The 12,753-nt window shown below is 35.0% G+C and overlaps 2 protein-coding genes across 4 annotated transcripts; one reads left to right on the forward strand and one right to left on the reverse strand.

Annotated features, from left to right (window-relative positions):
* Positions 1–392: 392 nt before the first annotated feature.
* LOC135623416 (pentatricopeptide repeat-containing protein At2g22410, mitochondrial-like) lies at positions 393–4,768 on the forward strand. Its single transcript, XM_065126360.1, has 2 exons — positions 393–2,999; positions 3,932–4,768. Exon 1 carries the CDS (start codon positions 399–401, stop codon positions 2,403–2,405), a length of 2,007 nt encoding a protein of 668 aa, XP_064982432.1. The 5' UTR covers positions 393–398; the 3' UTR covers positions 2,406–2,999; positions 3,932–4,768.
* An 83-nt stretch (positions 4,769–4,851) lies between these two features.
* LOC103998571 (protein PIN-LIKES 7) lies at positions 4,852–7,834 on the reverse strand. Of its 3 annotated transcripts, none has more exons than XM_018818018.2 (11): positions 7,697–7,834; positions 7,078–7,311; positions 6,913–6,992; positions 6,686–6,810; positions 6,478–6,599; positions 6,189–6,407; positions 5,879–5,998; positions 5,697–5,797; positions 5,550–5,602; positions 5,286–5,471; positions 4,852–5,132 (listed from the first exon to the last, which is right to left on the reverse strand). In XM_018818018.2, exons 2-11 carry the CDS (start codon positions 7,210–7,212, stop codon positions 5,008–5,010), a joined length of 1,266 nt encoding a protein of 421 aa, XP_018673563.2. In that variant the 5' UTR covers positions 7,213–7,311; positions 7,697–7,834; the 3' UTR covers positions 4,852–5,007. The 3 variants fall into 3 exon arrangements, with proteins under 3 accessions (XP_018673563.2, XP_018673562.2, XP_009418347.2); XM_018818017.2 differs by having other exon boundaries at positions 7,606–7,754; XM_009420072.3 differs by lacking the exon at positions 7,697–7,834 and having other exon boundaries at positions 7,078–7,679.
* Between the last annotated feature and the right edge of the window lie 4,919 nt (positions 7,835–12,753).

The raw sequence follows: 12,753 nt of genomic DNA on the forward strand, positions 1-12,753 counted from the left end.
CCAAGGAGGCCGATCCCCTAAAGAGATCAACCCCAAGTTTAGAATCTGTAAGGGTTCTAATAGGTCGATGCTATTAATTAAGACAAATATATAATATTAATATTGATTGGAGTTTCAAAATCATTATCCATAGATATTTGCAAGGTTTTTCATTAATAAATATGAAATTTAATAATTTTAAATCATTTAAAAACATTAGAATCGACACCGTAAATGGTTCAATTTAGTAAAAAATTGTTTACGTTCGATTTAATTATTAGCGTCGATTGGGTTAAATAGGAGTCTTATTTTAGTTTGTACACATCACGTGAAATGCACGTGACTGTCAATGCTATTCCGTTAAGTCGAAACGTTGCTTGTATCGATCGATCGATCGATCGATTTGCGACCGGAAGAGTATGTTCAAGGCCGCCGCGCTGAGTCGGCGCGCTGCACCCGCCATCTTCTTCGTCTTCCATCCAAGCCGCCACCAAGTGTCGTCCCTCCCCAGACCCAAACCCCCCGCCGACCAAACCATCCTCTCCCTCCTTCAAAGATGCTCTTCCATGAAGCGGCTCAAGCAGCTTCACGGTCAGCTCATCACCAATGACCTGCTCTCCGATGCCCCCACCCTCGGCAAGCTCATCGCCTTCTGCTGCGTCTCCGATGGTGGCGACCTCCGTTACGGCCGCAGGGTCTTCGATCTCGTCCCCCGTCCCAATGCCTTCATGTGGAACAGCTTGATCAGAGGCTACTCTTACAGCCGTGATCCCCGAGAGGCACTCGTCCTCCACTGCCGTATGCTGCGATGTGGCCTCCTGCCCAATCAGTTCACTCTGCCCTTTGTGCTCAAATCGTGCGCTTCCGAGTTGGCTTCGACAGAGGCGTCGTTGGTTCATGCTTTGATCTTCAAGCTGGGATTTGAGTCGCAGGTCTTCGTTGCAAACGCGCTCCTGAGTGCTTACTCTTCTTGTGGGTTTATCGGGCTGGCTCGTAAGGTGTTCGATGAGATTCCTAACAGGAATGTTGTTTCATGGAACTCGATAATCAGTGGGTATGCTCAGGCTGGTGATTGCGTGGAAGCTTTCAATATGTTCAGGGCGATGAGGAATTCAAATGTGGAGTCTGATGGATTCACTCTGGTTAGCCTCCTTTCTGCTTGTGCACAAACCGGAAATCTTGGCTTGGGTAGAGTCGCACACCACTACATTGTCATTACAGGGGTTAGTGTTGATTTAATTGCTGCAAATGCATTGTTAGATATGTATGGGAAATGTGGGGAATTATTTGTAGCACAAAAATGCTTCAACAGAATGGCCTTGAGGAATGTGGTTTCATGGACATCCATGGTCTGTGCTTTTGCAAAGCATGGGCTACTTGATGTTGCTAGAAGTTGGTTTGACCGGATGCCGGAGAGGAATGTGGTCTCTTGGAATGCTATGATCTCTTGTTATGTTCAACATGGCTTATTCCGTGAAGGTTTAGACCTATACACCCACATGCAATCTTCAAGGGTGATACCGGATGAGGTGACTTTGGTAGCCGTACTTTCAGCTTGTAGTCAAACTGGTGACTTGGTCACTGGAAAGGAAATCCACGAGGACATAACAGAACGTATCACAAAGCCTAGTGTCACATTGTTTAATTCCCTGGTTGATATGTATGCAAAATGTGGTTCTGTTGATATTGCCTTGGACATCTTCAGGGTGATGCCTGAAAAAACTGTTGTGTCATGGAATGTGATAATTGGGGCCTTCGCTATGCATGGGTGTGCATTTGATGCCATTGAACTCTTTAGGCAGATGATATGTGAGGGCTTCTCCCCTGACACCATCACTTTTACACGATTGTTGTGCGCATGTAGTCATGGTGGTTTGCTGGAAGTTGGCAAGTACTATTTTGAAGCTATGAGTATTGATTATAAAGTTCCATATGAAATTGAACATTATGCTTGCATGGTTGATCTTCTAGGACGAGGAGGGCAAATAGAGCAAGCAGTTGAACTGATAAGAAGCATGCCAATGAAGCCTGATATTGTCATATGGGGTGCTTTACTTGGGGCTTGCAGGATCCATGGGAACATGAAGACTGGAGAGGAAGTCATGAAACAGTTATTGGAACTGGAGTCAGATAGTGGGGGACTATATGTTTTAGTTTCCAATATGTACAGTGAGAGACACAGGTGGGAAGATATGAAGAAGATTAGAGAACATATGAAAAAGAGTCAGATAAAAAAATGTAGGGCAATTAGTTCAATTGAGATCAATGGAAACATTAATGAGTTTTTAGTTGAAGATATGAGACATGAAAATTCAAGTGACATATACTGTCTTCTTCAAACTTTAACAGACCACTTGATATCTGCAGGACACCCCTCCGTTCCATTGGGAGTAAGAAAGGTTGGAGAAGCACAAGCCGTGTTCTGAGTTAGACTGACAAGTATGAGAAGATAGCACAGAATTTTTAGTTCAGTTATGAAGGAAACTGAATTTTGAACTTCAGATGATGCTAGGAAGGCTTTAATTTGTTTGTGTCCTGAAATTAAAAATGCTAAGTACTGATTGGTATATTTTCTAAGCAGTAGTAACTCACAGCACAAGCAGACACAGGTTTTTCCTGTCAGTTTTAATTGATAAACCTGGCTTGATTTGATGGCCACTTTTTCCTTGTCTACCAATTTGGCATAGTTTTGAGATATATCACCTGACATTGTGTCAAAAATTTCATGCAACTTGGGCTGATCTGAAGTTAAAATGAAGACCTTTCTTGGAAAGTTTACCCGGAAGCTTGAATTGTTAAAAGGTGACAAAAATAGAAGCCAACAGGAATTTGGATGCTATGAAAATAAGTTGGATTTAAGCAACACCCTGTGTCCTCTTTAACCGTGAGTAACAAATATCAAGATCAGCTTGTTAGTTTCATCAGGGTGTGGCCAGTTTACTCATGTTTGTAGTCAATACTACAAATTCTCTCATTGTTTAACTTCTCCAGAGAAAAGGCAACTAACTTCCTTTTCAGAGGTAAAATGCATTGATAATAGGTTTATTTTGTTTTTGTTTGTGTATATGATTTTAATATGATATCTTTGTCATTTCTTTTATACCGAATTGGACATTCTACAGTCCTGTAATGCTTAATGCTTTCAAAGGAACAACCAGTGTCTTTTGCTTTAACCAAATACATGAGCAAAGCCGGTGAGTTTCTGTTTTATATACTAATATATTGTTGATGGGAGACTAGGTAGGAATGATGTATTTCAATATTTTAGCTAGGGTGAGTCAACAGTAAGACTGTTCCTTTGCAACATGGGTGATGGGGTTCAAGTCACAAAAAAGTCTTTCTACCTCTAGGAGTAAGGAAAAGTACATTGACCCTCCTCAAATGCGACAATTGTGGGAAGTCATGTTCTAGGTTTGTGCTTTATTGCTAGTGATTAGGCAGGAAACAATTATTTCAGTTTCCAAAGGACAGTTTATTTCTATGCAAAATTAAGCTTAGAACAAATATTTGGAGTTCAAACTTTGACTGAATAAAATTCTCATTCATTGGTTTCATTATGTAGGTAATGATGAGAGGGCTAAATCTCGAGGTAGTTATAGCAGAAATTATTAGTTAAAAAGTTTGGATGCAGGCAACTTATCTTATAATGTAAGACAACACATTTCTCCTTTTGCATATACATTTGCATGGTTGTGGCCGAGTAATTCCCAAGATGATCTGGAACATCTAATCTAGAGAACAATGACCCGAGAGAAAACAGGGTGCACCATAATTTGGATGTACAAAATGTGACACTGATCTTATATCTTCAACCCAAGAGTATTCAGAACCTATAATGGTTGGACATTCATACATTTCCTTGTTATCTATTGGTTGAGTGTTTTTACGTGTGTTTTTTTGTTTTTATTAAAATGCAAGTTGATATTGATTTATTGTTCACTTGTTATTGTAGAAGACCACCTGCATGATTCAGTCACCTGCTGCTTGACGGAGTTGGAGAACAAATGTCATGTGACCTGTAAACTTGAGCATATGTTTTCTGATTCAACCTGAAGATGATTTAATGGCTTCCTAAAATGACCATAGTTCCAGAGTCAGTTAGCTTCAGCATTCGGGAAAAGTTTGCAATGCAGTCGTTGTGTTATTGCCCAAATGGCCTTTAAATGGTGCTATAGTTGTTTCTACTATGTATTTTCCCTGTCGAACGGGAACTAATTGCTACTTTCTCGGGCAAATAAATCGTGTGAAGGGTGAGTTGGTGAGATGGGAATCTGTCCAAGGGTTATTGTGAGTTTATTCTTGTATATGAAGGTTGAAAATGTGAAAGAAAAAGACATGCCTAATGTGCGAGGCTCTCGCCAGTGCTATCTTTCGGGGTGGGGGGAGGATTTTACTGTATGCAATCTTACCTTCAAATATAGAGAGATTATTTGTTTTAAGTTCCACCCTAAATATGAACAAATTATTTTCATGAGTCTGAACCTTGATAGGTGCAAATGTGTAACCTTATCATTGTTTCAAGACCCCCTCTAGAATATTAATTTTAACACACAAATCTGGCAATGATCAATTTAGTTATGTTTTATCTATGGAAAGAGAAAGAAAAAAGAAAAAAAAAAAAAAGGTGGAGAAGTGGAATTAATTGATGGGGGGAACCTCAACAGGGATGAGCATAGTCGCTGTGCAGTTATATGGAAAATCTATTTTCATCTCTCATATGTCCTCTCTTCTTCTGTTTGCAATACAACCATTTTGTCAACGGAAACTGCATTGTGCCCATCCTTTGACCTTAAGGTTTCGCATCCCTCCCTCCATTCAACAATAAACCAAAATGTTTTGCCATGTTAAAAATGAGAAATTCACAAGTAGACATAAGAACTATGCAGTCATCGTGAGATGCCTTTCATTTGTTGCTGAAGATGTCAATTTCTTACCGTGTATAACTAATGAATGAAGCTTTAACAGAGAAAAGCGGCTAACCTCAGCTTAAACAAACTACCTACGTTACACATGATTTTTATGAGAATTCTAAGATAAGATCCACATGAAGATAGTGGACCAAATGGTAAGTGCGATGGCGGCGACCACATAAGTCCACATCAAGATGACAGAGCACTCCTCTTGACCAACATCAAACAATTGAGCCATCGTACCTGCATTGAGATCAAAATGGCACATCAAATCTGTGTGACACCAACATTTTGTTTAACAGCAGCAATCCAAATGACAGACAGATCCAATGTTAAAACAGTCCAGTTCTTCGTGTTCGGTGCCCGGTTATGTGGGAAGAAAGAAGGAAAATTTACCTATATTCATGGCAGGCGGGACAGTAAACTGTATCATCAGCACGTATCGGTACAATGGATCGTATGGCACGAATCCTAATTCGTAGGCTGCTTTTACCACAGCAATCCCAAATGCAGGAAGTATCGCAAACCGAATGCACAAAATTGCAAAGACCACCACAGGCTTGATTTGTGATTTGCGTAATCCTGCGCCAGTTTCAGAGGTTTTTAAGGATTGGCAAGCAATTATCACCTGCCAAGATCACACCAAAGTTGGAACTTTACCTTGTGTCAAGTTTCCACCAAGAATGAGGGTAATGCAGGGCACTGTGCCTTCACTGCATCAGTCAAAAATGACTGTGTCAGTAACTTCTATCCATGCAGAGGATTCATTAAAAGAATAGCAGGCATAACAAAGTGGATTGCAGTCACCCTAATAATTTGATGGAGTCTTGAAACACTCTCAGTGGTGCAGTTGCCCCTACAAATAGAGACTTCAACCATGGTATTGCTCCAACAACAAATCCTGCGATCTGGAACAAACCAAGATATGTTAGAAATCAAATCCTGTACAATGGACTAGTGCAAGAAGAAGTTATTCATGAGAACATTACTGCGCCGATGGTTGGTGGAGCCAACAACTCATCAACAATCTTGTGGAGAGTTTCTTTCATTTTGTGCCAGATGCTCACTCTTTTACCTTGAAGATTTCCACTGGATAGTAGTGGTAGTTCCTGAATGATAACACAATCAAGCTTTTCCCTGTTAGTATAAATGAGTTTGTCTGATTCCTTTTCTTCCTTGTCAGGCATTGAAGGTTCTTGTGTTTTCATCAAAAGAAAAAAAAAAGGCCAAGAGAGAATCAAACTAAGGTTTCTAATGATGTTTCTAATTATTTGGACATTGTGATTGTGACTGACTTACAATTTGGTTTTCTGCCACTTCTATGGAAAGTAGTATGTTCTCCTGATTGGTAGACAACTCTTGATCATCTTCCTCGACAAGATTAGCTCCCTCATTAATACATGAACCATTTCTGTCTGCTTCTATGGATCCATTGCTTTGTGATTGGCTTCCATGATATGTTTGACCATCATTCCTTATGAGACTGTAGGCATATGTCCAAATGTAGAATCCTCCAAGCTGCAGGAAAAAGAATCACATCACTTGGTTTGAAATGAAGCAGAAATGCCTCTGAAAGTATATAATTTACCGCCATGGAGAAAGAAACATAGGAAAGTCCACGGGCACTGCAAATCTGCTGGTCACCAAAGGGATTGCCATTCTCTTCACAAACCGCAGGGATTATTATCAAGAGCAGATTGCCCAGGTTACCTGCAGTGAGACAGTAACATAGCTGATCAAACCCAAGTCCTGAAGCACATATGTGCATTTGCAAATCCTTGATATGGATGATTTACCTGCAGAAGATGTAGCTATCACAAGGCCCTCGAGATGCCGTGGAGGCCCTAAGATCTTCACCACAATCCATCCGAGGGCTCCTCCGACTAGGAAGGTGATCCCAATATTAATCGGCATAAACCACCTTCAGAAGACGTTGATTGAATCACTTGAAATTTAGTCAACCGGTTGGTGAGCACTACTAATCATTACTGAATTCACACTTATTTGATTAACCACAACCTACCAAGATATGATTTCTTCGAACGTGACAGTCTTTGCTAGACTGGCAAACATTAGAGATGGGGTGAAGACAGAAAAGACAACCTGGCGAAACATGAAATTAATGGATCAAGGAAACCATTCTGAACAGATGTGAAGGAATTAGATTGACCCGAACATGTCAATTTACCTTGTTCATGTCTCGGCGAGCACTGGGAATCAGCACATTACTGTAGCCAGACGCAAGATATGCCCCGAGCAGGCCTATGAGGAGGACCTGCACGATTGGCTCGGATGCCACCAGGAACAATGACCAAAACCCCATCTTCTTCCTCCTCTGTAACCCCGATCAAGTACGACGCAACACTGCTCAATTATGCAGCAATTGAGCAGCAACAGCAGCTAGTGATCTAACATCCCTTCCCTGCGGAAGTAGAAATACTTCAGCTCATCAGATTTTGTATGTAAGCTCATGCACTACTACAACTCGTACTGATTGAAATTGTAGTTTGAGGGAGGTTTAGTATTGATGTAAGTCAACAATAGTTAAGACAAACATTAGCATCACAGTAAAGAAAACAAACGATCATTAGCGTCATCGGAGTTGCTGTAAGAGAAAGACAATCATTACGATAACGATTCAAGAATCTAAAACGACAGAAAGAACACAAAAGCAAAACAAAAAAGAAGAATAATCAATCAAGTTCATCGTTTGTACAAGAGAGAGAGGGAGACGTGGAAGAGCTCAGGGGGGCATAGAGGAGAAGCAGATGGAAGAGAAGGGAGGAGTTGGGAAGGAGGGTGGAAACCATGGTGGATTTTTGTAGTAAGAAGAGATTGATGGGGAGCTTCAGCGAGCAATTCAACGGATTTCCGTTCGTAGTATCGTCGTCATGGATGACGAGCCGTGGTGGATATGGCTGCCTTACGTGCATGTGTCTCTGACTCGGTTGAAGCAGCCTGGCTTAGCTTGAATTAGAGGGCTGTTGCTAACACAGACTTCATGAGATGGATCTCCCAACTTAGCTAAATATGATAAGATTTGTCCTTATCCTCTGGTGGTGGTATCGGACTTGAATTGCTACTCTACTTGTGTTATTCTTCCTCAAATAACGCAAATAATTGTATTCTTACGATAAAGTTTTTTTTTCTTTCCTTTTCAATGATAAGTTATCAATCCCAACTTTGCTATACATTTTCAAAAAATTATCGAATTAATAAGTAGGTTTGAAATGTAACATCTTATATTTATATAAAAAAATAAATCATCATTTGAATTTTTATTTTTTTAAATTCAAATCTTTGTTTTATGATACTAAATATTTTTTACTAAAAAAAATCACATCTTCTTAATCGGGCCATCAGTGATGAAAAAATCTTCTTTACCTAAGCTTCAAATTTTTAGATTACTTTGAGAATAAATATACAATAAAAACATATAAGTAACAATACATGTTAATAGAAATATTTAAAAAATTATATTAAAAAAATCTTTAATATTTATGAAAAATATATAAATATCAACAATCTAATATAAAATGATAACATATCAGTTAATCATGAAACTCATGTATTAGAAAAATAATATAGTAAATAAAATTATACATTAATCATATGTAACACATCTCGATGATATATATAATAATCAAATAACAAAGAGATGTATTACGGTGCATTCTCTCGATAGTAGATGGAAAGACATTCTCCGAGATTGATTCCTTCCAATAATGAATGGAGAGAGAACATATATGGCACTCCCAATAACGAATAGAGTAGTATCCCTCGCTTGCCTAGGTGAGGATATATTTCTTCTAATAGTATATTAAGAATCGTCTAACTATTACATTTGATAGCCTGCTAATCCCCAAAGGAAATCATTCTACTTACTCTCCATAGGGATATATAATCAACCATGATCATTCATTTATATTCATCAATTCATTAATGCATATATCTAAGAAATAATATGATAAAATATTATGAAGGACAATACATGATATATCACCTACTAGAATATGTCCATTGGTGACTCTATAATAGACCCATAGCGCATTTCATATATTTCACTTGACCACTAAGTATAATAAAAAAATACTATATAGTAATAATCAAATCAATATAATCAATTTAATCTAGAAAAAGGAGAAAATACTAATCATTTCTAAATGATATATTCAAATAAAAATTTAAGTTTATCAAATAGTCCTAATTAACCAAAACGTTAATAGAAATAGTCTAATTAATTTGAACGAAACCTAATTCAATTAGAACATAATAAAAATAACTTCAAATCTTTATAGAACTAGTTTGGAATTCTTAAACCAATCTAATTTAGATTTAATTAATTTTAATTAAGCTAAGTAAGCTTGAATTAATCAAATTAATTTGGAATCACCTTAAACTAGCTTGAACCAATTAAATATGTTTGATTCAATTAGCAAATGAGTTCAAATTAATAAAGGGGGAGGAAATTAGACTATATTACGTAGTGCTATTTAGATCAAACTAACTTACTTAAGCTTGGGATTATATCACATAGGGTATCCCAAATAGAATCACTTAGCCTTAGATGAGTCATGTGTGCTGCACATGCATATCCTAGGAAGTAAGTTGGGCTAAGGTATAATTGACCGGAAAGAGTGGTGACATATCTTGTGCTAGTCGCATAGTTGGGCGAGTCTAGTATTTGTAGGCTAGACTGTGTTGAGTCTCACCTTATAAGTTGGATTGATCCTTATCACTAAACTAAGTCACATTTGACTTGCAGGTTATGTCATGTTTAGCCATATAGGTTGGACCATGTTTAACCACATGGGCTAGGTCGTGCTTGACCATATAATTTAGGTCACATTTGGCTACATGGGTTATATCATACATGTGATTACATTAGTTGGGTCATTGGTTATATGAGTTGAGTCATACTTGATCACATAAATTGAGTTGTATCTAACTATGTGGGCTATATTATATTTAATCATATGATTTAAGTTTTGCTTGACTATATGTGCTAGGTTATACTTGATCACATGGGTTCAATCATACTTGACTATATGGATTGGGCTATTCTTGACTATATGAATTGGACAAAACTTAGCTACATGAGTTCTACTTGATAATATGTGTTAAGCTATACCTGGTTATATGAGCTGATTTGGTTAATCAACTTAACTCAGGCTAAACCCCAATTTGACCCATCTTATTAAATTAAAATTTAATATTTATAAAATTATTTTAAAAATTATAAAATAAAAGTTAACTTCAAATATATTCTTTTTTATAAATTAACAAATTTAGATTCATGATTTCAAATTTAAAATAAATTAAATCATAAAAAAACACACATAATTCTTTAAAAAATAAATATGTGTAATTAAATAATTTAGAACTATTATCAAATTAACTAATCATTATAAAATCATAATTTAATGATGATTATTTATTAATTATAAAATTATAAAATTAAAATATTATTATATATTATATAAATTATAATAATTTTAATATTAAAAATTTTAAAATATGAATAAAAACTGATAATAAAAAAAATAGAGGATACTACCTCTTCTCGAGATCCTCTCCTTGGGAAATCCTCTCCTAAATCATTCATGCTCGATGAGGAAAGAGAGGGAAAGCCTCTTATATATAGAAAAAAATGAGCTCAAGTAAGCAATAATTTTATTTTTATTTTTCTTTCAAATATAGATAAAATTTTAATATTTATTTTTATGGTTCATACAAAAATAAAATGTAAACTATTTACTTTATAAAAATCACATCACTTATTAAAATATAAATTAATTAACAATTTAATATATTAATGAAATTCTTAATTTGTTCACATGATTAAAAAATTAATTTTAATTATTTCCTTAACTATACTATACAAAATATGAAAGTTAATTATTTAAATAAAATAATATATTATTTATGATAATTTAATTTATATTAAGAAAGACATAAATCATCGGTGATTATATGATAATTTGATCCATACATAGTTGTATTTTGTGGACTATTTTTTGGATTACAGAGCCACCCATATATTTAGGGGGAGAAATCAAGTTGCTCGCTCGCCTTATATGCCAGAAGTAATAGAATTTGTTAATTCTGGAAAAAGGATTGACTGACTAACGTTAATATTTTAGTTGGTAACGAGGTTTTAATCCTTTGTTCTAATTAGTTTTTATTGTTTTCGACAACAAAAAACAAAACATATGCCATTCTCTATCCTCATTTGAGTTGGCAGCGTCCCTCATGAATTCATGCACTTGGAGAAGGAGCGTGTAGAAGTAGAACTCTAATGCTAATGAAACTCTTCAAAGTCATTCGTTAATTCATCCCAAGACAACTAAGCAGAAGATCTCGGAGGAAAACATAACTTCAAGACGACTCAACACCATATAAAATCATGATAACTTTGCATACTCCAAGTCAACATAAAAAGGTCTTCGAGAAAACTTCATAATCGTGTGACATGCATATATTCTTAGCTTATTGTAGGATGATTTGAAAGCCGGGGTCACATCAATAAATCGTCATACAGAAAAAAAAAAACAATTCGTCTTATATATATATATATATATATATATATATATATATATATATATATATATGTATATATATATATATGTATATATATATATATGTATGTATATATATATATGTATGTATATATATATATGTATATATATATATATGTATGTATATATATATATGTATATATATATATATATGTATGTATATATATATATGTATATATATATATATGTATGTATATATATATATGTATATATATATATATGTATATATATATATATGTATATATATATATATGTATATATATATATATGTATATATATGTATATGTATATATATATATATATGTATATATATGTATATGTATATATACATATATATACATGTATATATATGTATGTATATATATATATGTATGTATATATATGTATGTATATATATATATATGTATATATATATATATATATATATATATATATACATATATATACAAAAAATATATATATCATTTCATCACATACAAAATATTATCGAGTATAAATGGATTTTTTGAATTAAACAGAATTCAGATTGATCTATTACCATATATAAAGCACGTCTAGTGTCCAAAGAATTTCATTAACAATCTAACTTCACAAAACATTCAGTCTCATTGTTAAACCCATAACATTCCTTGTTAAACCCATTCAGTCTTATCTTGAGTTTAACCATCGTAAAAGGTTGGCACTTATAACAATCGGAGGTTAACAAAATGTTTGAGTAATTGAAATTAAAAAAAAAAAAAAACAATCACCTAAGAGACTCTGTCATAAGCCTTAGAAAAGTCTGAATTTTAAAAGTGTGAAAAGGGTTTTTATAATTAGATTTAGACATAGTATGTCACTAATATCATGATGTATATTTCTAACCATCATGAAGGTTGATAGCTTTTGATCGACAAATCCATTAAGAATGGGTTTCAATTAGTTAGCAATGGTTTTAGCAAAGAGTTTTTAAATTGCATTACATAAAGTGATCGATCTAAAACTCTCAAGTTTGTCCCCAGAGGTCAAGTAAAACTCAATGATAAAACTCAATGATAAGACACTCTCTCCCAGTAATGGGACAAGTTTCATCAAAGGAATTTGAAAGAGCATTACACCAACAAGCAAATTCTCTAGGTATTTTCTTATGATCAGATGATTCATCTTATCATTCTTCACAAGCATATGTATGTGATTCTTCTTTTTCTATACTAATTCTTCTTTTCCTAGACTATATAAGTATGTGAAAAACATCTTATATTACAGTCACCCACTCAAGCTAACTTGTTTTAGCCTTAATCCACTAG

The sequence above is a fragment of the Musa acuminata genome, chromosome BXJ2-9, assembly GCF_036884655.1.
Source record: "Musa acuminata AAA Group cultivar baxijiao chromosome BXJ2-9, Cavendish_Baxijiao_AAA, whole genome shotgun sequence".
Classification (NCBI taxonomy): domain Eukaryota; kingdom Viridiplantae; phylum Streptophyta; class Magnoliopsida; order Zingiberales; family Musaceae; genus Musa; species Musa acuminata.